Source organism: Nyctereutes procyonoides, unplaced genomic scaffold (assembly GCF_905146905.1).
Source record: "Nyctereutes procyonoides isolate TBG_1078 unplaced genomic scaffold, NYPRO_anot_genome, whole genome shotgun sequence".
Taxonomy (NCBI): domain Eukaryota; kingdom Metazoa; phylum Chordata; class Mammalia; order Carnivora; family Canidae; genus Nyctereutes; species Nyctereutes procyonoides.
Genome location: NW_026575049.1, coordinates 22,411,671 through 22,437,482, shown reverse-complemented (window position 1 = coordinate 22,437,482; position 25,812 = coordinate 22,411,671). Strand labels below are relative to the sequence as shown.

At 58.1% G+C, this 25,812-nt stretch overlaps 1 protein-coding gene across 2 annotated transcripts; it reads left to right on the top strand.

Annotated features, from left to right (window-relative positions):
* Positions 1 to 1,658: 1,658 nt before the first annotated feature.
* On the top strand, positions 1,659 to 25,420 carry PARVG (parvin gamma). Of its 2 annotated transcripts, XM_055327830.1 has the most exons (13): positions 1,659 to 1,754; positions 3,464 to 3,557; positions 6,394 to 6,458; positions 8,245 to 8,347; positions 9,093 to 9,233; positions 10,220 to 10,335; positions 11,519 to 11,574; positions 13,819 to 13,841; positions 15,577 to 15,635; positions 15,833 to 15,901; positions 17,913 to 18,014; positions 22,284 to 22,356; positions 22,751 to 25,420. In XM_055327830.1, exons 2-13 carry the CDS (start codon positions 3,479 to 3,481, stop codon positions 22,861 to 22,863), a joined length of 999 nt encoding a protein of 332 aa, XP_055183805.1. In that variant the 5' UTR covers positions 1,659 to 1,754; positions 3,464 to 3,478; the 3' UTR covers positions 22,864 to 25,420. The 2 variants fall into 2 exon arrangements, with proteins under 2 accessions (XP_055183805.1, XP_055183807.1); XM_055327832.1 differs by lacking the exons at positions 22,284 to 22,356; positions 22,751 to 25,420 and adding an exon at positions 20,884 to 21,197.
* Positions 25,421 to 25,812: the final 392 nt, after the last annotated feature.

Sequence of the window (25,812 nt, the reverse complement as noted above, 5' to 3'; positions counted from 1 at the left end):
TGCAGGGGGGCGTTGGGAGGGCGGAGACTGAATCCTGCCCCTCTGTGTCTTCCTTTGCCCCAGAGGCCGGCTCCCGTAAAATCAAAGCCCTTAAAACTCTGCTTCATCATCGGTTACTCAGTAACTCTCGGCAGTGGTAACATCACTCACATTTTTTGTCATTTTTGTAACTTCCTGGGAACGCGTTCCATGCTCCCAGGCACCCTCCGTCCTGCTTCCTACCCCTCTGCCCCGTTCCTGCCTGTTCTGTCAGCAGAGAAAGGGTGCTCGGCTTGCTGGCCCCTCGGCCCCGTCACTGCTGCCGTGAACACTCACAATGTCATCCTGGCTCCTGAGGATTCAAGTTCAGGACAAAGCTCCAGTCTGAGCTGATCTCTGCCTCTCCTGCCATCCTGAGGCCTCACCTTCTTAACCTCCTTAACACCTGTGCATGCACTAGTCCCTCCACCTGGAACATTCTCATGCATCTTTACGTGGCGAACTCCTACTCATCCGTCAAGGCCCGTTTCTCCTCTGGAAGAACTTTATCCCCTAGGCAACAGCAGCCAGCAGCGCTTATTCATGGAGTCTGCTTGGTGTCGGGCAGCATTCTAGGGGACACGAGACCTTCAGTCCTGTGGTGAGGAACCCTACCGACGGCCTCTTTTAGATCAGGCTGTTTGGGAAGGCTTCCTGAAGGAGGAGGCATTTAAGCTGATGATACAGATGAGGACTTAGCCACTTTCAAAGCTGGGGCAGGAGCCTCTAGGCAGAGGAAACCGTAAGTGTGAAGACCCTGAAACAGAAGACGTGGTGCTTTCAGGAAGCAGAGGCGGTCAACACATGGCTGAGAGGCTTGGGGACAGGAATGGAGATCTAGCCAGCAGGTGCATCAGGACACGTGCTGTGCTGGGCAGAAAAGATTTTGGAGTTTTTGTTGTAATTGTTTTTGAAGATTTTATTTATTTATTCACGAGAGATACAGAGAGAGAGGCAGAGACACAGGCAGAGGGAGAAGCAGGCTCCCTGCAGGGAGCCCGGTGTGGGACTCAATCCCAGGACCCCGGGATCACATCCTGAGCTGAAGGCAGATGCTCAACCACTGATCCACCCAGGCGTCCCATGGGCAGAGTAGATTTTATTTAAGAGCAATGGGTTGCCAGTGGTGAGTTTTGATGGTTGGGACGTGAGCCTCCTGGGCAGGGCTGGGGTGTAGAGGGCAGCAGCTATGGGGTCGAGTAAGGAGGCTCCTCTGTGGTCCAGGCCAGGGGAGAGGGGAAGAGGGGCTGGCTGGGCAGGGGCGTGAGGGAGGAGGGATGGCCCGAGGCAGGGCTTGAGGTTCGCTGGTGGCCAGGATGTGAGGTCCTCTGGGGCTGCCCCTGGGAGATGGCAGGCCTAGGAGGGACTGGCTGGGGTTGCGAGGTGGGGAGGGAGAGCGAGAGAGGGAAGAAAGAGCAGGTTCCAGTTGCCTGGGAGGCATCATGGCATCGGAGGGCCAGGAGGTGTGGCTGGGTGGCTGGAGCTCTGGGGACAGAGCTTTCCGGTGGGGCTGTGGAGGCACCGGGCCCCAAGGCCCAGCGAGGAGGAAGCTCCCTGCAGACGCAGCCGAGCAGGCCCTGCGGAAGCCACAGGCTGGGAGGAAGTGAGTGGGGTGCGTGGCCCCTGCCTTCCCCCCCACCCCAGCCTCCAGCCCCCCACCGCCGGGAACTCGTACTTGGAGGCCGGTGATCAGGATCTACGCAGCCTTCATTTCCTGGTGTGGAGGAGGCAGCTAGGTGAGTCCTCCTGGCGTCTCCGCTCGTGCAAGCCTCTGTAATGCTGGGGAGCCAGAGCTCATGGAGGGAGGGCTCCGGGGGCCCTGGTGGGACCGACCCCAGAGAACACAGCCTTAGCTGGGGCCACAGGGGAGAGAGTCCAGCAGGTGACACCCTGAGCCTCTGTGCCCCTCCAGCCACCCATGCTCAGAAGCAGCCCCTCTGTCCCCTCCCCTCCTGGGGCCAGGCAGACAGGCGCCATTCTCTTTCCAGTGTGGCCAGGTGGGCAGCCTCCCTTTCCACACGCCATCACCCCTGAGCTTCCCCCAGCGTGTGGGGAAGAGAGGCCACCCGGCTTCAGATGGGAGGAACCAAGGCCCAGGGCAGGGCAGGGACAGCCCGGAGTGGCCGATGGCCTGCGGCTCTTCCAGCTCTGTGTCCACTCCACTGCCTTTGGTGACTCTGAGTCGGGCCCTGCCTTGTATAAAGATCTTTAGGACCAGAAATGGAGGGGATTTATCCCAAGTCACACAACTAGAATGAGGAGGAGCCAGGCTGGACTCTGGGCCACCTGACCCCCAGGCCACACTCTTTTCTCCGGCCACATCCTTTGAACCGAATCCTGTCCAGGAGGAGGTTTGGGAGTTCAGGGGGTAGGATGGCGCCTACAGCAGTGCCCTGGTGTCCCTGGGCTGGCTGCTGGGGTGATGGGGTGCCTGCAGCCCCAGGGAACGCCACCAGCTAGCCCCAGCTTTGGACCCTGCTGCTGTAGTCAGGCCTCCCCGGGGACTGGAGCCCAGCACCAGTCTGATGTGTGACACCCCAGCCCCAATGTCGGTTTGGGACCAGAAACGCCAGTGGAGGTGCCGGGGCTGAAGAGGGGAGCAGAGCTGCTGGCTGAGCAGGAGAGGAAGTGAACCTAGGGGAACAGGAAGGAGGCCAGGGCTGCCCCGTACCGCTGGGGGTGAGCCCGGCTCCCTGTCCATAATGAACACTTGAAGGGGGCTGTGCACACTCTGCAGATGCCGGCCCCGCCCATGCCAGCATGAGCACTGAGACCCCCCCAAACCGCAGAGAGGCCGAGGATGATGAGGTGCATCATAGAGAGCCTCGTTTAGAACCAGGACGGGCAGGGCCCCGCCACCCTCTGAGGCCAGGCCCACAAGGAGATGAGCCTGGGTGATGTTGGCACGCCAGCTCTGTCCGCTTACTCAAAGGCTGGGGGTGCCACTCTGTGCCCACCTGTCTCGGGCTCGGGGACCTGGAGAGGATGACCCCAGGGCCCCCCCAGTCCAACCCCCACAGATGTCACTCATCAGTGTGTTTGCCTCCACCAACCCCCACGTGGGCCCCCCTGGGTACTCCCAGAGCCCTGTTCTAGGGTTTCCTGGACCTTGACAAGCTCTGGGGAGTGGGCCACCCCTCCTTTGTCCTGACTGCAGGGAGTGGGGCCCGGGCTTCCTGGGTGCTGCAGAAGAGCTGCGGCCTGGCTCCTCTGCACCCGAGCGAGGAGGCACCTTTGCTCAGGCCGTGCCCTCAGCCGATGCCTCTCTCCAGCCCTACATCCTATAAGAATCGGCCTGATGCCTACCTCTCATCCGGGGTAACCGTCCCCTTGCCTAGGCAGCCCCCCTCCCACTGTCCCTGAGCCTCACGGTCTGGAAGAAATGACTCACAGGGTGAGCGCGGGGCTCCTCGGATGGTGATCCCTTCTGTCCCCTTCACCCCAGGCCGGCACAGGAGAAATGGAGCCCGAGTCCTTCTACAACCTGCTGCAGCGTCCTAAGGTGGTGGGGCCGCCGGCGGAGGAGGAACTCCCACAAGGTGCCGTGTCCTGGGGGGGCTGGAGGGCGGGCAGGGCAGCGGGGGGGGGGTGCTGGTGAGGGTCTGCACAGCAGGAACCCGACAGGCAGGTCTGGGCACGGCCCTGCTTTACCAAGTCGTCCTCTGAACACGTTCCATTTGGTTCCATTCGGCCCCTGCCTATGCCCTCTGCTTCATCCCTGACAGCCCCCTGCCCCTGATTTCAGAAACTTCCGCAGGTATCCCCTCCTGCCCGCACGTCTCGAGGTTAATGGTGACATTGAGGCGAGCCTAGCTGCTATTCTGTGCTATGCACGTCTTACAGGCAGCAGCTCATTTATTGCCCTGAGTGTAGACCGTTCGCCTCCTTTGCACTCACAAGGAAACTGAGGCCCAGAGAGGGACATACCAGAGTAGCAGGTGACTCGGTTACCGTGGTGGAGCTGGGATGCTGAACCCAAGGAGGGCAGCTCCAGCTTTCAGGATCCATGCCCACCACGCGGTGCTGGCAGCTGTCCCCAGAGATCTGACACCTCGCGGGGATGGGGGTGGGGATTATTGATCTGCTTCCTTCACACACGTGGAAGGGAGTGGGTGTAGGATGGGGTGGTTCAGCAGGTCTGTTTTCCCAGCTTGGGGAGCTCGTAGCTGCTGCCCCTGAAAGCTCCCTCCCCGGAGATGGTCAGAGAGGACAGCTCAGCTGCCCCAAGCTGGCATTGTCCTTTTACAGAAAAGAAGCAAGATAGGAAGTGACTCCCGGGTCCCCCCCACCCCTCAGTAGCATTTATGTCTCCTCTAAAACATAAGTATGATGATGGAAAGGGCGAAATTTTTTTTTTAAAGATTCTACTTATTTATTCATGAGAGACAGAGAGAGAGGCAGAGACACGGGCAGAGGGAGAGGCAGGCTCCCTGCAGGGAGCCCGATGCGGGACTCCATCCCGGGTCCCCAGGATCACACAGTGAGCCGAAGGCAGACCCTCAACCGCTGAGCCTCCCAGGCGTCCCAGGGTGAAATAATTTAAGTGAAAGAGCAGCATGCAACTGTCTCGAGATGCCGTGAGGACAGTGCTTCAGGAGGGCGCTGCGGCCTGGCCGAGAGGCCCGGAGCCCACGAGAGCCTGGGGGCCCGGCTGACTTCCTTAGCCGTCTGGTGCGCTCTGTTTATAGAGGATTTGAGGCTGGAAAGCGTCATGAGCAAAACTGCTGCTAGCGGTAGGGCTTAGTTATTTGAAAAAATATTTATTTTTTGTTTCACAGTTGATTTAGAAATACTTGAAGTCCTGGCCAGCAGAGCCGGAACGCGGGATGATTTAGAGCAGCAGGAAACCTGCTCCAGGAAGGGGTGGGGGGGGGTGTCCCACCAGAGCCCTGCACCCACCGCCCACCCCCCCACTCCCCAGCACTGGTCCCGGGCCTGCCGGTGCCCAGCGGGTTAGCCATCCTTCCTCGTCAGGAGATACGGGCCTGGAGAACTTGAAGGTTTTCAGAACATCTAGGAAAAGTCTCCAGCTGCGTCATGGGAAGACAGAGGCTTTGCACTTTGTGAACTGGGGCAAGGCAGGCCCACATGGTGACTCAGTTTCCCCCACATTCACTGGGACGAGATGAACTTGCAGGCCCATCTCAGTCCAGACACATGTAGGTTCTAAGTCTGAAACCCCAGGAAGCTGCCGACCAGGGTCCCAGGGCTCAGAGAGTCAGCGCGTGGGCCCCGAGTCCTGCCCACGGCCGGGAGCCTGGCGGACACAGGTGAGATCTGCCTCGGCTCGTCGGTGCCCGGCGCCCTGGCTCGTGTGAGCCATGCTTCTTCTTGAGTAAGTGGGTAGACTTGCCAGAGAAAACACAGGAGGCCGAGTTAAATTTGAGTTTCAGACAAGAAATAGTTTTTCAGGCTAAGTATGTCCCCAAAATATAAATATTGTTGTGCTTGAGGAGGAGCTGGTGCTCGTGAGGGAAATGAGAGAGAAGGGCATCTGGGGTGTGGCGGGAACAGGATGGGCAGAGGAAGAGGCATGGAGGACGAGGAGTGTCCAGGAGAACCAAATCACTGGAGACATTTGATGCTCAGGGTGTGTGTGCATGTGTGTGTGTCTGTGTGTGTCTGTGTGTGTGCATCTATGACTGTGTGTGTGCACGCCTGTGTGTGCATGTGTATCTGTGACTATATCTTGTGTGTGCATCTATGACCGTGTACATGTATGTGTGTCAGTGTGTATGCAGGTGTGTGCATGTGTGTATTTATGACTATGTGTGTACACATGTATGTGTGTGCATCTATGACTGTCTATGTGCACACTTGTGTGTGCGTGTATATCTGTGACTATGTCTTGTATGTGCATCTATGACTGCATATGTGTGCATGTGGGTATCTATGATTATATGTGTATGTATGTATCTCTGTGTCTGTGTGTACACTGTACCTTTACTGTGCAACTGTGTGCATGTATGTGTATCTGTGACCACATATGTCATGTGTGGATCTTTGTGTGTATCTATGACGATATGTGTATGCATGTGTATCTATGTGTGTCTGTGTGCATGCTTGTGTGTGCATGTCTATCTGTCTTGTGTGTACATCTATGATTGTGTGTGTGCATGTGTGTATCTATGACTATATGTGTGTTCATGTATGTGTGCATCTATGACTGTGTGCACGCTTGTGTGTGTCGGCATGTATCTACATGTGTGTATGCCTGTGTGTGTGTGTGTGTGTGTGTGTGTGTGTGTGTGTGTGGAGCAGCAGGACCAAATTCCCCTTGTGTCAAGGTGCCTGCATACAGGTGACCTGCAGGGAGAGAGCTGCCCGGCTCCCTGCGGGGTCCCCACAAACGCGTCATGCTCCCTCTGCTTCCAGGAGAAAAGAAGAAATACCTGCCGCCCACGTCCCGGGGGGATCCCAAATTTGAAGAACTGCAGAAGGTACAGCAACTTCCTGTGGTCTCTCCTGATTTCCCGGGAGGCAGTTTGTTCATCTTCTTGGGGGAGGGATAGCGGGCACCCCTCCCCTCTCTGACCTCAGGCTGGGGGGGGCAAACCTGCGGGTCCCTGGGAGATCTGTTGAATGCCTAGGCGGAGGAACATTTCTTGAGCAGCGACTGTGCCTTCAGAGATGGCCCCTACAAGCCTCAAGATGGTTGAGAGGGATCTGCTGTTTTGCATCCCACAGAGCGAATAGTGAGGCTCGGAGGGGCCACCTGACGTGTGGGGGACACAAGGCTGGCCAGTGGCTAGCCACAGCTGGAGTTTGACCCAGGCCCTACACCCTGTGCACTTTCACCTGCTCGGCTGCTCAAGGCAACGGAGAGCTGGCAAAATGGGCGGGACAGGCGTGGGTCACCCGGGTCACCCGGGGCTTTCCTTGGCCCTGAGTCTGCTGCTGCGGCTGCTGGACCAGCTGAGCACAGGCAGGCTCAGGCCCCCGTTTCCCTCTGTCCTACTTCTCCGGTCTCCTCAGGCCTTTCTGTTGCCTCCTGCATCACCTTCCATCCCCAGGTTGTGGCCATCTCGCATCCCTTCCCTTCTGCTTCCCCCACCCCGAGTTCCCTCACTCCCTCCATCCCACCTGTTCCCACCATCAGGCACCAGGACACAGAGTAGAACCAGCACGGTGCCTCCTGGAAAACCTGATGGGGTGCTGACACGTCTTAGTTTGGGCTCCTCCAGGAGCGGATCCTGAGACAAGGCTTTGGGTGCAAGTACGGGGTCAGGCGGGTAATAGCCGGAGACAAGGAAAGCAAGTGGGGAAGGGAGATGGGGAGGGAAGGGGTCACGGGGGCAGGAGCTGAGGCCTGCTGGGCCCTCTGGGAGCAGGTGCAGGGGCAGAGGAGCTGGGGGGTTACTCACCTGCTCTGGAGTAGCTGGTGCTGCTCCCTTAAAGGCACGGAGCTCCGCTTCCTGCCCCTCTGGCCTCTGGAGCCCAGGCAGGGTGGGTGCCCGGGCAGAGCTGCAGGAGGAGCAGGGGTGTGCACCATGGTCGTAGTCTGTGCCGGTGTCCAGGGGCTGCCGCCACTCGGCACCATAATAAACCCCATAGCTTAAAGCAAGAGGAGGAGATTGTGTCTCAGCCTGGAGGCCAGAAGTCCTAAGTTGGGGTGTGGGCAGGGGGTTCCTCCCGGAGGCTCCAAGGAGGACCCCATCCCAGGCCTCTCTCCCGGTGTCAGGAGGCCCCTACAACCCTTGGGTCCCTTGGCCTGTAGACGCGCCCCTACAGCCTCTGCCTCCCTGGTCACGGGGCCTCCACCGTGTTCTCAGTATCGTGTCCTTCCTGTCCTGAGCTCTCACCAGACGCACCTGCTTAGGGTTCACGTCCCCACCGACAGCCTCTTTGGGGCAGCTTAGGCTTTGGCTAGCGAGGCCCTTCGAGACTCTTCCCCTTATCCTGTTCTATGGCCACCTCCCCACTTTCACGTACCTGTTACAGCAGCTTCCCGGCACCTGCCCCTGGCACAGGACCAGTCAGCCCCACCAGCCCAGGTCCCTGGTGAAGAGAGGTGGAGGAGGGTCTTTGGGAGCCCAGAGCGGGCCCCCAACTCAGCCCGGGAGAGCAGGGAGGGCTTCCCAGCGTTGGTGACATTCGACCTGGCCTTGAAGGACGGGTAGGAGTTGGCAGGTGGGAGGAGGGCGTTCCAGGCCGAGGTCAGAACCAAGCCAGGTGGGGGCCCAGGTGAGGAGTGGTCCCGGTCAGCTGTCACCTGGGCGTCTGCAGGTCCTGATGGAGTGGATTAATGCCAAGCTCCTCCCAGAGCACATCGTGGTCCGCAGCCTGGAGGAGGACATATTCGATGGGCTCATCCTGCACCACCTTTTCCGTAAGTGGTGGCTCCCAAGGCTGCTCGGGCCTTCCAGCCTCACCCCCCTGCCCCTGCCAAATGTCATGTATAGAGTGACCTGGACAGGTGGAGGCGGCCTGGGCTCCTCGGGTGCCCCGTCTCAGTCTGGAAACCCCTCGTGCTCCCCAGGGTGGCTTCGCTCTCAGGGCTGCCTCCTGACCCCAGCCAGGCCCCCCTACCTGCCCCCAGTTCCCATCCCCCTTGCTGTTGAGATGTCAGGTTTGCCCTACACACCTGCCTTCTGCACAAAGCTATGAGGTCCCAGAGGGCGCAGGTGGGGCTGATCTCGGTCCTCCGCCGGCCTGCGGCCCCTTCCACAGCCCCTGCCACGGAGCAGGCGCAGTTCATCCTCAGAACAACCCCATCCTGTCCTGTCCCCATTTTACAGATGAGGACACCGGGAGGCCTAGTCACTTGTCCGAGGTCTCAGAGTGAAGAAGGCAGGGGAGTCAGGATCTGAGCCTAGGAGTCTAGGCCACACGGCCTTGCAGGAAGGAAGTGTATAGAGCTGTGCCCAAGGCCAGGGGAGTGGGCACCGGGTGGTCAGGGTGAGGTGGCCAGTGGAGGGCAGCTCAGAGGGTGTGGCTCAGGTCACACAGCTAGTGGTGGGGGTGCCACCCCCCGTGCTCCCCCTCCCTCACTCCCCTCCTCCTCCCTCTTTTGCTTCCCTGTGCCTCTCCCTCCACTCCCTCCCTGGGCCTCTCCCACTCTCTCCTGCCCTTAGAGACACTGACCGGGCTCAAGCTGGAAGTGGAGGAGATGGCCCTGACCGCCCCGAGCCAGAGGCGCAAGCTCGAGGTGGTCCTCGAGGCCGTCAACGGCAGTCTGCAGGTGGGGGAGCAGCAGCTCAAGTGGAGCGTGGCAAGTATGTGAGGCCTGGACCGGGGCAGGGTCTAGGGCGCCCAGGGGGCCCAGGGGGTCCAGGAGAGGGTGGGGGCACCTGGGTCCCTTTGCCGCAGGCCTCTGCTTACCCAGTGGGTGTGCTCACCTGCCTCTGGTGTGGGGACACCCTGGGGGCTTGGGAGAAGCAGAGGCACAGCCTCCTGGGCAGTCATGCACCTGCTGGGTGCAAGCAGCCCTACACCCTTCCCTACCACGGTGTTGTGCTGCAGCCAAGCACAACGTTTCGCGATGTAACCGCAGCCAACGATGCGGCCCCTGTTGGGAGTTCCAGGCCCCGTGCGCCCCCACTCAGCCTGTCGGATGGGTGCTACCCACCTCTCTCATTAACTGATTTAAGTAATCCCTGCAGTGCTGGCTTGTGAGAAAGGAGAGCGAGCAAAGCACCCAGACCCCCACCCCAGCCCGTGAGCAGTGCGGTGTGACGCTCCCGCCGTTTGGGTCCCCGCCTCCCTCCCCTTTGCCAGATGAGAGCACTGAGGCTGAAGGGGGTTCAGTACCTGCTCCAGGGCTGGGGGTGATGATGGAGCTGTTCTCAAGCCCAGTTCTTGTTGGGTCTCATGTCGCTGCCTTCACCACCACGTTTAAAAACTCACTTTCAATGCCCAGTGTGTATAACATTGCCCTGAATTAAGTCACACTCATCTGAATCCAGCAGCTTCTTCAGCCAGGGCCCCCACTGTAGGGCATTGAGTTGCTCACAATTGTCCGCAGTGACTGTCTCTGTGTCTGAAGTCCCGTCCACGAGGTGGCTTGTGCCCGTGGGCTGCATTAGCAGAGTGGGGTGACGAGGGCAAAGGGTGACAGTTTCGAGTTCTGAAAGAATGTCTCCAGACCTCTCCCCTCCAGAAGGCTGGACACAGAGCTCCTTGGTCTTCAGAGGGTGGTTGTGATAACAAGGAGGCCTCCGTGTGGCCGCTTGGCTCTGACCTGTGCCCTCTCCCCTCCCAGCCATCTTCAGCAAGGACCTGCTGGCCACCTTGCATCTGCTCGTGGCCCTGGCCAAGCGCTTCCAGCCTGACCTGCCCCTCCCGACCAATGTCCGGGTGGAGGTGATCACCATGGAGGTACGAGGCTGGGCGCCAGGGGACCCCTGTGTATAGGCTGAGCATTTGGGTCCATATCGCCATACCCTGGATTGGGGGGTGCTGCATGGAAGGGGGCTGAACCTCCCTCGAGAAAGATCATGTCCCTCCAGGACAGCTGTGGGGGCTGGGCTGGGACCGTGGGTGGGAGATGTCGGGAGTCTGGGGTGGCCGCAGGGAGATCAGCGGGTGGCATCTGCCTGGAGCTGTCAGGAAGGTCCTGGCTGATGGCAACCATGTCACACGGGCCATAAGTGATCATCTATTCATGGCCTCTTGGGAGCCTTCGCAGCCTTGCCATCACTGGTGGTGTCCCTTGTTCTCTACAAATGGCTGTGACCACACAAGGGAGCCTTCTTGGGTTCCTCCACCTCCAGGGCCCCCTTGCTCTAGCGCACTCACAACTGGCATTGAAGTTCATGTCCCCAGAGCCCACGGCTTCTCACTCAGGCAGACTTTGAGCACCACACATGGGGCCCCCACCTGCTCCTGCTCCCCGTTAATCCCTCCCCCAACCTCTGAGTACCTGGTGAGCAATGGGGCATCCTGTCCTGGAGCTTACTTTTCCCTCAGGTGAAATCATTCTTACTTTTATCAAAACCATTGATTAAAATTCTCTACTAAGTCAGGACTCCCGTGTCATGAGTTTGTTTATACTTCTTATATAAATCATAGGTGACTTCATTCCTTCACTTATTCATTCATTCATTCATTCATCAATCCATCCACCCACCTGTCTACTCACCCATCTACCTATCCATCCATCCATCCATCCATCCATCCATTTACCCAGTCATTTACCATCCATCCATCCATCCATCCATCCATCCATCCATCCACGCATCCATCTGGTCATCATTCATTCATTATTCAGATCAACTCATGTTCGTTGACTGTGAGCCAGGCACTGGGTGAGACTCCGGGGACACCTGGGGAATAAGACAGACATTGTCCTCCTCTTTGTGAGACTCAAGGCTCATGAGAAAGACAGTTGAGCCAGGCCACCATGATGAGAGCTGTCCAGGAGCCACGCTGAGGAGGGGATGAGGTGTAGAGTGAGCTGGGTTCCTTGGCGTTGCTCTGGCCACTATGTCTTTTAGTGGCTGGTGTGGGTCCCCGAGTTTTCTGGGATTACTCAATTTCTAACCCCTTTTTATTTTCTTAGAGCACCAAAAGTGGCCTGAAGTCAGAGAAGTCAGTGGAACAGCTCACTGAATGCAGGTGAGGGGGAACCAGGGCCCACAGCAGATGCCAGGCTATGCTTTCTGGGGAATGGGCAGTGTGTCCTGGGGCCGGGGGCCGATCTACCTGACTTTGTGGGAGGGGCCCTCACACCCCTCTAGCTTCCTTTCAGCCCCTAGAGGCTATGGCTGACCCCCCAGTCTTTCTGGGAGCCCTTCCATCGTGCTGGCCCTCGCGGGGCATGGCCCTTCCTGGGCTGCTGGGCATGCCCACCCCAGCCAGCTCATTTTGTCCTCTGCACAACCCAACAAAACAGGCAGAGTTGTGGTTAGAAGCTGTGGCTCCCAGTCCAGAGGTCACACCACTGGGGGCCAGGAGGAATCCAGACCTGGGGACATAGGGCCCCGATGCCATGTTGACTTCCCTTTTACCAAGTGTGGGGTATGGATGAGGGAATCATCCATGGCAGGGAGATGCTACAGCAGAGCACAAACGTTGTAACAGGATGGCAGGACCCCGCTGGCCTCCCAGCACCCGGAGACAAGCGCACCAAACACTCCCCATACCACCAGCATTTATTGAGTGCCTACTATGTGCAGGCGGGAGGCTCTGTCCTTGAGTGCCCATGTCAGCCAGCTGTTTACCTTCCAACTGTCTGGACGAGCAGGATGCTCTGCCAACGAGCCCTTCCCTCTGCCGTCCTGGGCAGCGCTGCCCAGGGCTTCCTGGGTTCCTAGGCCACTTGCAGGAAGTCACACGTTCTCCTCTCTAGCCCAGCATTTGCCAAGGGCCCACTCCATGCAGGACGCTGGGCTGTGTCGCCCCTGTGACCCGTTTGACCCTCACAGAGCCTAGCTAGGGGAGTCAGTTCTCTCTAGTTCACAGGCTTGACACGCAGCCCCACTTGGGCTTAGCTCGCCCTCGTGAGTATATGAGCTGTGTGACCTTGGACAAGTCACCTCCCCCTGTGTTGAGCCTCTGCTTCTCTGAAATATGGGGGCCCATTCCTACCTCTTGGGCTGCTGTGAGGTTATAGGTAATGTGTGCAAGGGGGCCTTCCCCCACCTGGACTCCCTCCAACCCTGGGATCCCTCCAGTCTCTGGCTCCTGTGGGGGGTGGGAGGTACTTCAACCAATGGAAAGTCGATGACCAGCATCCACTGTGACCCAAGCATGTGTGCGGAGCAGGGAAAAGGTCAGGAGGTGCTGGCTCCTCATGCCAGGGGGTCCTGGGCACACACTGAACCTTCCCCAGGGCATCCCGGGAAGAAGCCTCTGACTCAGTGAGGTCACCCAGAGGCTCAGCAACCCTGACCGGGCGCCTCCTCCAAGGCCAAAGCCTTAGGGTCCAGAAACGAGTTTGGGGGAACTCAAGTGGGAAGGCACTACATGCCTGCCCCCCTTGTGGTCCTACAATCATCCTTCTCAGCCCCTTTATGAACTCGGAGCTCCGAGAGGGCTCACCTCTGGCTCTCAGCCAGAGTCTCAGGCAGCACGGGGGCGTCTCTCCCTCAGACACCCTGGTTCATGCTGATGAGCTCTTGGTCTCCGCGTCAGGCGGCCTCTACCCCACGCGGCCCAGTCCTATCCTGAAGGCCACAGCACGGGCCACCCGGCTCTCCGGCAACCGCTTGGCCTGCTGGGGGCCCAGAGCCCTGCTTCTGAGGGGCGGGGCTGGTGTGGAAAATTTAACACAAAGTCAAAGAAAAACCATTCAAGACAAGAAAAACAGAGTGAAAGAAGCCAGACACAGAGGAGTGCGTACTATGCGATTTTTCACTGACGTGGACTCCCAGACAGGCAAAACGAACGCTCGGTGGGAAGAAGCACAGCGGTGGTAATCCTGCTTCGGGGGAGTGGGGTCACGGGGGCGGGGGGGAGAGCCCTGGGGTGCTAGGATGGGTCTGTGTCTCCTTGGGGTGCCCATCACACAGGCATTATGTAGGAACGCACCCGCGAGAAACTCACCATTTGCGTGTTTTGTTGCACGGGTAACGCCTCCTGCCCCAACTAAAATGACAACCATCAAAATGACAAAACCCAGACACAACTAGGTGAGGAAGCCTCCAGGGAAGGGCCCGGGCCTCTTCCTTCCGTTTGCTCCCCGCAAGGGCCCTCCCTGCCTGGTCACAAGGCTGCCAGGGGCAACGGAGGCTGCCAGCCTCCTTGTCAACCTTGCCAGCGCCGAGTCCCGTCACACAAAGAAACTAGAGTCTGAAGATGTTTTTTGTTTTGTTTTTTAACCATTTCTTTGCCTTTCTTCCCCTACAATTTTCCCTTTAGCACAGAAAAGGACCAGCTGGCAAGTGAGTACTTTCGTAACTCCAGGTCTTTTCCTCTCGGATGCGTCCCCGAAGGGTGACTTGCTGGGTGTTGTCCCCTTTGGCTGGTGATGAGGCGATGAGGGTTGGAAGATAATTTGTGAATGCGCCTGGCACAGCGTGGATGCCTCATCGCGGCTGGTGTGTGACATGGCTACTGCTTTTGTGACACACCTCTTCCCCCATTGACGGATTGGTCCAGCCATTCCTTCTTTCATTCATTCATCCTGCAGTCGGTTGGCCTGGTCAGCTGTTTGTCCATCCACCCACTCACCATCCATCTGTCCATCTCTCCATCCATCCACTCACCCACCCACCCACCCCTCCATCTAGCCACCCACCCACCTACCATGCCTCCCTCATCCATCCATCCATCCATCCATCCATCCATCCATCCAACCAACATGATTTTCCTCCCTGGGCCCTCTCCACTGAGGACACATTGCTGTAGGGACAGGGCCTTCCATGAGGGGCACCCCCCCACCCGCAGAGGTGGAAATAATCACCTGTGAGGGGATTTGGAAAACAGACTGAGGGAGGATGTGGGGGTGGAGGGAGGAGAGGGGAGGTGAAGGTGAGTGTGTGTGTGTGTAGGGCAGCGTGAGGACAGGGGGTGTTGGTCAGGGAGCAGCTCTTGTCAGGGGGCAGCACGAGGGTGGGTCACACGATGAGGGGCAGGGACACGGAGCAGGGCCTCCTCACAACCCCTTCTAGCACATTCATGCTGTTCTGGCTCATGTCAACTGAGCGCACATTTCCTTTCACTTCCTGGCTCCTTCGGGGACACGATTCCCCTGACCACAGGCCAAGGGGTCTGGAAGGAACCGCTTGGTGCTTCCACCACATTTGTGGGTGCATTTTAAAGGGCATGGTGCTATCTGGTGCTACCTTTCACCCTCCCCTAATGAGGGGACCGAGGCACAGAGAAGTGAAGTGACCTGCTCAGGGTTGCACGGCAGCTGAGAAGGTGATTTCTTCCAGCCAGCTCGGTGCCTGAGGACCAGTCTCCCCCCGGGGGGCGGGGGGAGCATGTGGGCTACAGATATTAGGAAGACAGCTTGTAGGGAAAACGGGCTTTTGTCTGAGGACTTGGGCGTCTGAGGCAGGACCAGGCCTGAGCTGCCGAGCTGCCAAGATGCTTCTTTTGTTTCCGAACCTCGCAGGCATGACTCAGCTGCCGAGAGCGTTGGCCTTTTGCACGATGCAGGCTCCACGTCCCCATTCTGCCAATCCAGAGATGCTGGGGAGGAGACCTCTGGGCCGAGTGTCAGTGTGGGGCCGGCCTCGGCTCAGCCACCCAAGGCCGCTCCGTGGACCTGCACATGGAGCAGGGTCGGGGGAGGGGGGGCTGGCAGGAGGGAGGCCAGCTTCCCGGAGGAGGAGGGGTGCTGGCTGAGCGGGTGCAATGGGCATCCGCCACAGACGGGACGAGTGCCCTACTGTGCGCCCAAGTGTGTCACCTGCCACCAAATGTGCCATGGCCCCATCTAGTAGGTTTTTTCCGACCCCAAGGCACAGAGAGGGGAGGCGGTTCCCCCGGGGTCTCACAGCCTGGGAGCAGCGACACAGACCCAGGCCCGTTGATTTAATTCAAGAACCGCGCGCCGGAGCTACAGCTCCCTCTGGGCTGGATACCCCGAGAACCTTGTATGGAAATACGTCCCGGTTTGGCGCCGAGATAACAGCATCGTGATGCGGTGTTTATTGGATCTGTCTGCAGAGGACGTCTTCGATGAATTATTTAAGCTGGCTCCGGAGAAAGTGAACACGGTGAAAGAGGTAAGAGAGAGCCAAGCCCCCAGTGGCTCCCCTGCCCGTCTGCCCCATGTGTCCTGGGGTGACGGGGAGGGAACGAAGCCCCCCGCCTCTCACCTGCTGTGCCTGGGACACTACACGGGGAGAGCTTTCTGCCCCCCGCAGTGGGAAGGAGGGACACCCGAGCCCTGGGCCTGAGGTCCTCATTCTTCCCTGGGTAGGCCATTGTGAACTTCGTCAACCAGAAGCTGGACCGCCTGGGCCTGTCTGTGCAGAATCTGGACACCCAGGTAGGGCTTCGGCTGTGGGGCCCCCAGGCGGGGAAGGGCCATGGGGTGCAGGTGAGGAGGCGGGTCCCGTGGGGTGCTGGCAGCCGGAGCCCGGCCCTGTGTGACCCCAGGATGTGTGGGGTCTTGGAGCCTTGGGGTCCTCCCCCAGCCGCAGTGGGGCGGTGTCGCTGGTAGGCAGCCTCACCAGCCAGGGACACCGTGGGGTCCGGTGAGGCAGGGACCGCAGGTTCCTCAATGCTGGGGGGGGCTCCCCTCGTGCCATGCGCTAGGCGCTCTCGTAGCTGCTGCCACAGCCCTGCCTCCGTGGGTCCTTGGGGGTCCAGCCCTCCAAGTCCCGCCATGGGGCAGGACTGGAATCTTACCCATTCGGCCTTCCGCCGGGTACCGTGGGCCTGTCGTGTTCCCTCAGCACAGAGGGGATCGGAGAGCCTGAGAGAGGCTAATCGTCAGCCCCAGGCCTTCGGGTGATGACAGGGCTGCTGGACACTGGACACATCACCTGGCCATGGCCGTAGGGGCGCTGGGCCGGCTGCTTTCTGCTCATGCAGCCAGGAGGCGGTGGGGGCCAGAGGTGGCAGTCGGGTCTGGTCCCCGGTGGACTCCCTGGCTTACGGTGATCCCAGCCAGATGCACCCTGACATCAGCCGGCGAGGATTGGGGTGCCTGGTACCTGAAGCCAATAAAGCCCTCACTCTGTGCCAGGGCCTGAGCAAGGTGCTTTGCCTACGGTAACTCGCCGAATCCTCCAGACGGTCCCTGCGGTGGGAACAGGTGCTCCCCCGTTTTATAGATGAGGAAGGACCCTAAGACACAGAGATGCTGACTGACTCATCCAAAGTCGCACAGCACTAAGAGCGGGCGACCTGGGATTTGAATCCAGGGTGCCGAGGCCACAGTTTGTGCTCATCACCATGTCACACAGTGGCCATGAGAGGCCCCTGTGTGATGTGTGTGGTGACTTGGCAGGCTGGAGATGCCAGGCCCTGAACCTGACGGATACCAGATGCACCCGTGTGGCCTCTGGTCTGCGAGGATGCCTCCTTCACATTTTCTGCGTGGCCTGGGTTGGGACGTCTCTGAACCTCAGGCTCCTCTTCTTTTAAAATGAGTTTAAGGACACCAGCCTCATAGAATTGGGAGCGATAAATAAGATGATGAGCCTCTGGTGTTTTCCGTGGGACCTGGCACGCCGCGGACATGCCGTAAATGATGCGTTTGTGGTTTTATTATATTTTATGTGGGCAAACACAGGAGGATCCTGTAGGTTTCCATTTTTACCTGCTTCGTCTTTATCTCCCCCTTGGGGGGGAGGAAAGGCGCTGTGAAAATAATGATAGGATGACGGTATTTAGAGACTGCCAGATAAGGGGAGAAGTTGAAGTCTCTGGTCTTTAGGGGTATTTCTGGGGAAGATCGGCGGAAAAGATTTCAGGCCGAACTAATAACATCAAAACAGATCTAATGGGAGGAAATTCTATTAAGGACTTCGAGCGGTGGTTTCTCCTCCAATATCCAATCTTGTGTTTTGTATCTTTGAAGAGATTGAATAGGATTATGCTAGCATATGATATGCTGGCGGCGGGGCGACGGCTTTATCTCTGCACGTGCAGACCGAACAGGGCAGAAATATTAATGTGGCAGCCGCAAAACGAGCCTGGCGTGCTGTTCTCTGCCTCTCCCTGCGGAATAATTTCACACTCAACTCTGTTTTCTCCTGTGCTGCTGCAGCTCAGGGAGCAGTACGTGGCTTAAAAAACGATATTGGGCTATTTCACGGATAATGTGCAGAGAGCTGGTTTTATTGAGCGTATGCTGTGTGCCGGGCAGCCAGTAAAGCGCCTCCTAGGAGCTGCCGCTGTGGTTCACAGCACACCGCAGGGCGGGGGATGTTGTCCTCACGTCTTAGGAAAGGCAGCTGAGACCCAGAGACGCCGGTGCCCAGCACCACGCGGCCCCGCAGGTGGCAGCACAGGGGCCCTGGGCTTCCTGCCTCCAGTGCTCTCCTTTGCAGTTTGCAGACGGGGTCTTCTTACTCCTGCTGATTGGACAACTGGAAGGCTTCTTCCTGCACTTGAAGGAGTTTTACCTCACTCCCACCTCTCCTGCGGAAATGGTAAGTTTTCCAGAGGTTTCCTTGATGGTCTATTCCTGAATGGAAGCTGCAATACGGTCTCCTTATTTACTTCCAGGTGAAGCAAAGGCAAAGGGGGAGGGGAAGTTTGGTTGGTTGTCCACGTATCCACCCATCCATCCATTTCATGCAACTATTTATCTGCTTGCCCATCCACTGATCTGTCTATTTTTCTATTCATCTATCTGTCCATCCACCCACCCGTCCACCATCATCCATCCATCCATCCATCCATCCTCACACCTATCCATTGACTTGCCTATTTTACCATCCACCCAAGTCATACAACTATTTATCTGCCTGCCCATCCACTGATCTGCCTATTTCTCTATTCATCTATCTGTCCATCCACCCACCCATCCACCCTCATCCATCCATCCATCCATCCATCCATCCATTCATCCATTCATCCATTCATCCATCCATCCATCCTTCCATCCTTCCATCCATCCTCACAGCTATCCATTGACTTGCCCATTTGCCCATCCACCCAGTTCACCCACCCATTCACCTGCCCACCCATCCATCCATCTACCCACTCATTCACCCCCATCTGCCTCTGCACCTGATCCCTCATTTCTTGAGGTCCTGCTTAGTGTCAGGCTGTGCCGTGTGGGCCATAAGGACAATCCCACACAGCTCCTGTTGTTGAAGGCCTCTCAGTCTATACCCACTGTACTCTTGGTGATGTATGGTTCCCCAGGGCTACAGTAAACTGTGTTGGTTCAGGGTGGGTGGGTCAGTTGGGGACCTGAAGGAAGGGGTGGTTGGTATGATCTGAAGGAGTCAGGAAGGGCACTGTATGAGAGGAGACACGTGTTGGTTTGCAGAGGGAGGGCACCCCCAGGGGAGGGAATGGCATCAGCAAAGGCTCAGGTGTGGACAGAAGCATGGAACTCTCAGGATGGTATCCATCTGTGGTGTGGTCCTGCTGCAGGGGTGGGCTGGGGAAGGCAGGGGTCTGGCCTTGTGGGAGTCAGGAGACCCCATGGGGACCCTGCAGGCTGGCGGGCTGCTTGGGGGATGGCTGCACCAGTCCGGGCAGGAGGGTCTGTGGTCTGACCCGGGGAAGTAGGGGAGAGAAGGCAATGCTGGTGACAGTGGCAGGTCTGCCTGTGTCCCCACGCACAGCCTCCCCCCCTGCCGTGGTCCTGGGGATGATCAGACCTGTGGCCTGCCTGAGGGTTGTGAGGTTCTGGGCTGGCCCGGCCACCCCCTCCCCAACCAGGGCCCTCCGTCCAGGCCCCTCCCACATGCACCCCTAGCCCTGTCCGTGTCCACAGACTCCTGGCCACGGCCTCCTGGCCTGTCCACGGCCTTTGGAGGCCTGGTCCTCTGGCATCTCCAGGTCTTTGCCCAGGTGGTCCCTCTCCCTCTGCTTACCTGCCTTTGTTCCAGCCTGCTTAGCTGGGTTGCATCTCCATCTTACAAAGGGGAAAGCAGAGCCCCTGAGAGGCTCTAGCACTTAGGACCACTCTGTGGTTCAGTGGCAGGTCTGACACTGGCACCGGCCTTCTGACCCACAGCTGCTGCCCCTCCCCTTGCACCATGGAGATGCAATCGTTAATGGGCATGACCTCCCCCTGCCCAGGAGGCAGGGGTGCTCTTGACTTGGAGACTGCTTCACGGCTCTGATTCTCAAGAGCTTGGATCTAGGATGAGGAGCAAAGAGGCTGGAGCTATGCAGTGTTTGTGTTTCTGGTGGTAGTAGCAAGGACAGTGGTCAGCACTCACTTCTGAGCTGTATCAGTCAGCTATTGCCCCAGAAACACTGTGTAACAAACCACCTGGACAACAGGTGGCTTAATGAATACCACAATCGTGTATTCCCAGGGATCTGCAGGTAGGCTGAGTTTGGCTGGTATAGACTTGGCTGGGTTCAGCTTGTGGGGGGAGGGTTGTTTCAGCTTTGTGCTACGTGCCTGTCACCGTCCTCCTGGGACCAGCGGCAAGCCCAGCATGGTTTTCTTATGGGAATGGCAGAGACACAGGGGACTAAGCAGAACCCATGAGGCCCAGGCTCAGAAGGAGCAGTGCCATCGCTTCCCTCTCATCCCATTGGCCTGGGAGGCCCTGGGCCTTGGCGGGGGTGCAGGAGCGCCTACGAAGTGTGTGGGTGCAGAAAGGGCCGAGAACAGGGGCCACTAGGGTGTTCTCCCGCAGGCAAGGGGGTGAACTCGCTAACTCCTCATCATGCTGGGCCTAAGGTAGGAGCTGTTCCCATCCCCATTCTCAGATGAGGGTACGAGTTCTGTATGAGGACCAGACAGAAAGCTGGTCACGAGCCTATACCAGTTAGAACAGAGGGCAGGGTAGAGGTCAGACTTGCACCCGGGTTTGTCCGCCTCCAGAGTCTGGGCTGCCTCTCCATTTCCCTCCTGGGGAGTCAGGGTGAGCCCTGTGGGAGACCGAGGAGTATGAGCCTCTCTCCAGCCAGGAAGGGGTTTTGCCCAGAGCTGGGCCCCTCAGAGGGCCCAGGAGGGTCAGAACCCAGCCGAAGTGGTGCTGCTGACCCCGCATCCAGAAGGCAGAACACAGAGATGTGGGAGGAGGCGGGAAGATGGAGCAGTGTGGCCTACACGCAGGCCGGGGAGCCTCAGGAAGGGGCTCAGAACCAAGACCCCGAGCAGGACACGTGCCCCCTTTTGTTACTTGGGTGTTGGGCTTCATGGGACTTTGAAGCCTCTGCCCGATATTCCGCATGCTCGCAAACCCCAGTTACAAGCCATCGGCCCACTGAATCCCCCGATGTCAGACCCGGCTTCCCCATAGGAGCCACATTACCTATATGGGGGCGGAGAAGCAGCCTCTCGGCTCAGACCCTGAGAACGAATCTTATGGGACCTCGTAGGAAATCTCAGCTGCAGGAACGTATGATCAAAATGCTGAGGAGGTCATTAGCTGAAGAAGGCGGGGACCACAGCCCTTTCTGCCCGTGGGACGGACACCCGAGGGCGCATTATTATCCTGGTACAGTGGCCCCTTGAGATCGGATGTCTCATTACCAGACCCGTCTGCTCTGCAGAAGTCAAAACCCTGGTGCCGGGAATCGTGGGCTTCCTCCCACATTCAATTATTTCTCCCGGGGAGGATTCGAGTGCATCCTCCTGGATTACAATCTGCCCTCAGCTCCGTGCGACGACGCGGTGGTTCTACTTTTATAATCTCAAGCTGTGCACAGAAAGGAAGTGTTACACTGCAGGTGGAGCTCGGCGAGACATCTCTGGAGCCTGCAGCGGATCCTCCGGGCTCAGGTCGAGGCTGGGCTTGAGGAATGAAGCAAGTGTGATCGTTTTAACAGTGTCGCAACGCAGTTCACAAAGCGCCGACTCCACGGGGGCAGGGAGGGGGTCTGCTTTCTCCCCTGTTGCACGGCCAGCCCGTAGTAGATGCTCAATAAATATATTCTAATGAAACGAATGGACACAGTGTTTCTGAAACCCTGGTCCCATGAGGTGCTCCATGACAAGTGGATCCTGTGGTCCAACCACTTGGGCAACTGGCTTCCGTCCCGCTTCACCCCGTGCCAGGCCCCTGCCCCAAGAAGGGCGGGGATTGTTGGATCGTGTTGCGGCCCAAGGGAGACAGGAACCACGAACAGAGAAAACTGCTAATAGAGCATGTGCTCCAAGCCAACGGCTGTCAGGGCTCCCCTGGGCTCCCGCCTGGCGTCCCAGAGCCAGATACGGGGGGAAATGGTGGCAACTCCACTCTGCAGGTGCATGAGGTAGGCTGGGGGTGCTGAGCAACTGTGGGAGGTCACCCCGTGCCCGCGCAGAGATCTGAGCCCATGTGCGACTGGGCAGGGGTGGCTGCTCCGGCCTCCAGCCTGCTCTGCATGGACGGCAGAGTGAGACGGACCTGATTCTGCCACTTTCTGTCTGGTAAGCTCAGGTGAGCCCCTGGGCCACTCCGCGCCTTGCTCTTCTCACCTGGGCTGTGCCCCCTGGAACTCCGCTGTTTCCAATGGGGCCTCCGTTGCCCATGATGCTGGGGCCGCATCCGAAAAGGTGGAGATAAGCCTGGCGGAGTCCCCTCCCCTGGTGGGACTTACCTCTAGGTGTCACCTCCACCAGGAAGCCTTCCCTGCCTCTGGACTGGATGCCCCTCTCCATAATCACCTTCCCCGCTGGAGATGACCTCCTTGAGGGCTGCTGGATGTTATGAGGGATGGGTGGGCCTGGTACTTGGGGACCTGGGCCTGGGTTGGGGCTACCTCGTTTTGCTAATGTCTGGTGGCATCTTTCACAGCTGCACAATGTCACCCTGGCCCTGGATCTGCTGAAGGATGAAGGTCTGCTCACCTACCCCGTCAACCCTGAAGGTGAGTGTGCGGCACACATGGGTGTTGTGGCGTCGGGGGACAGCCTGTGGTCCTCTCGCTTGGCATGACAGATGAGGAGTGTCTATCAGGGTTTCCCATGACAGGGATGCTTTGCCCACTGGAGGAGGGTCCCGGGGAGAGAACACAGGGGACTGGGGACACCAGGGCAGGTTGTCCAGGCAGATGAGACCTTGAGGAATTGCGTGTGTGGTGCAGGGGTGGAGCGGGTGGCAGGAGGAGGGAGGCAGGGCCATGTGATGTGTCTCGTTTGACAGGGATTCCCTGGGGTTTAGCACTGAAGTCCCATGTCCCAGGAAGCCTCTCAGTCCCAGGTCACCCCCTGCTCAGCCTGGCTGAGGTCTGACCAGCTGTCCTGCTCTTCTCTGGCCCACAGACATCGTGAATAAGGATGCCAAGAGCACTCTGCGGGTCCTCTACAGCTTGTTTCAAAAGCATAAGCTGAAAGAAGGCAGAGACAGCAGCACACCCTGTGGATCCCCAAATTAACTGTCGCCAGCCCCCAAAGCTGCTTCTTGGCACCTGCCTGCTGCCCCAGCGAAGGCCCAAGGGCCACAGAGGGGCCTCCCATCTGGCGGCCAGCGGCCCTGTCCCCTGTGTGTCCCCCGCATGCCTGCCCCGCCGCCCCCCCCCCCGTCCCGTTTCCATCTGAGAATCTGAATTCACTAGGCATGGATCTGTTCTGAGCCAGCCTGGCCTCACTCAGTTTATATTAACAAGCGCATTTCTGGGAGGGATCCCAGGAGCCTGCAGTGTCCTGGGAGATGCAGTTAAAATCTGCATGTGTATGAGCTGAGGCCCCTCACCCCCAGCGCAGCTCCCCTTGCCATGGGGCCCGGCCTGGACGGTGCTCAGAGTCCCACCTCCAAGGGCACCTGTGGGGGCACCTGCCAGAGCAGCTGAGGCCCAGCCATGCTGACCTCCACTCGGGCTCTAGGGCCTGACTTGGGAGCAGAAAGGACTCTCAGGTGTCCGGGCTGATGGCCAGAGGACCCAGCCTGCCCACAGTCAGCTGCCGCCAGCCTGCCTCTCGCTTGGGGTGAAGGGCCCCAGAATCGGCCTCTGGAGGCAGGAGCCCCATGTGACTCCAAAACCAAGCCCCTGAGCCACTTGGGGAAGTTAAGTCAGTGACTCACCAGAGGAGCCGTGGCCCAGGCCCACCCCTACAGCTGTCACAGAGAGCCTTGCCCGGAGGTCATGAAGGAGAAATCTTTGTGCTCCCCCCATCTGTCCTGGGAGGTACCTTGCCTGCTCTGGTGAGACTTGGCACTTGCTGCCCACGTTTCTCAAAGAATATGTCCCCGTAGGAGGTTGACCACGGCTGTCCCAGTAGCTGACATGTGGTGGGAACCAGCCAGGGCAAGGCTCCGTGGGCGGGGGTCGGGGCTGTTGTGGGCACCCTGGGGCTGCAGCTGGGCTTCTCCCTTGCGTTCCAAGCTCCAGGCCCCCGTGGATGACATAGCCCGATAGATCTGGGGTTGTCACAGTTTGACGGCCTTGGATTTGGGGAGGGGCTTTGGGGTTGGGGGCTGGTGTGGGCTCGGCCCTCTTTGCCAGACCAGCTGGAGGTGGAGCTTGGGAGGACGTCCTACAGGGAGTGACACCAGGAGCCTTGGGGTCGGTGTCTGAGTGTGATAGCTTCTCCAGGGGTCTTCCTTCCACACCACCCCCATGCACCTGCACTTTCCCCTCCGATTCACAGGGGATTAGGTATAGATGAGGTCACGAGGGTAGGGCCCTCGGGATGGGATTAGCATCCTAACAAAGAGAGGAAGAGACACCAGAGCTCTCTGCCATGTGAGAACACAGCAAGAAGGTGGCCATCTGCGAGGCACGAAGAGGGCTCTCACCAGGAACTGAATCAGGCACCTTGATCTTGGATTTCTAGACTCCAGAAGTGTGACAGATGCATGTCTGTTCTTTAAGCAACCGCCCACCCCGTCTGTGGTGTTTCATCATAGCAGCCGCAGCTGACTGACTCAGGTTCCCAATACCACTAGCCATGATGGAAGATAAAATCAAAACCACAGGAGATATCACTGCACAGCTCCTAGAGTGGCTAAACAGAAAAGCCCGACAGTACCAAGTGTGGACAAGGATGTGGGGCCGCCAGAATTCTCACACGTTGCTGGTGGGAATGCAAAATGGTACATTGACTTTGGAAAGGAGTTTGACCGTTTCTTATTCACTAAAACACACACCGTAGGACCCAGGCATTTCACTGCGAGGGGTTAATCTAAGATCGATGAAAACACGGGTCTATGCAAAGACTTATGCATGAACAGCAACACTACTAGAAAAAACCTCAGAGTGGGAAGAACCCAAGGGTCGCTGGTGAACGCAACACAACACCGGTGTCCGTACAGTGGGTTCTGCTGGGCCCCGAGGGAAGGCGTGTTGATACAGAAACAATGAGGAAGACACTGGTAGCACTGGGCAGAGTGGAAAATTGGAGACGTGGCAGGCTAAGTACTGATGATACAGTTGATACAAATTCTAGAAAAGGCAAAACTGCAGCGGGGGCGGGGGGTGGTCCCCAGTGATGTGGGAAACAAATGGAGAAGAGAAAGTATTAAATCTTCTTCCCTACAGCCCACTGATGAGTCCTTGAAAGAGGCAGGGTGACCCTCTCTGGGAGCTCAGCTGCATCGATGTGATACTCTGCTGAGAGCAAAGGAGAACCTTAGTCCGACCCCCAGGATCCTGTGAGTCTACTTTAACATATAAAAATTCCTACAGAAATTCCCTCTATCTCTAAATCCCCCGAGACGTGTGTTGGCGATCACCCCCAAGCACACGGCCCACCGATACACATCTGGAGGGTCTCATGACTCAGGTTTTAATAGATGGTCATCAATGACCCTTTCCCAACAACAGCTGGCCCCTCAAGGTCCTGGAAACCTTGCTTCCAAAATCCCTTAGAGACCTGTGCCAGCCCAACCCCCTCCCAACTTGAAACCATAAAAAGGGCCACTCCTCACCACCCCAGTGCAGCTCTTCCTGCCCAGGGTCCTGTCCGCGTGCTTTAATAAAATCACCTCCTTGCATCAAAGATGTCTCAAGAATTCTTTCCTGGCCATCGGCTTCGGACCCCGTCTTTCCTACATCACCCAGGGCCAGGGCCTTGGGGAAGGGGACTGACCACAAAGAGGCATGAGGGAAGCTTTGAGGGAGGTGGGAACGCTCCGTGCCATGATTGTTGGCGTGTGGTCGCGTGACTCCATGCATTCATTGAAACATGGGACCCTGGGGGGCTCTGCCTTGGGCCCAGGCCGAGATCCTGGAGACCCAGGATTGAGTCCCTCATCAGGGTCCCTGCATGGAGCCTGCTTCTCCCTCTGCCTGTGTCTCTGCCTCTCTCCCTCTGTCACTCATGAAAAAAAAAAAAAAACTTTTAAAAAATAAAAGAAACTCATCACATTGTGCACTTAAAATTCG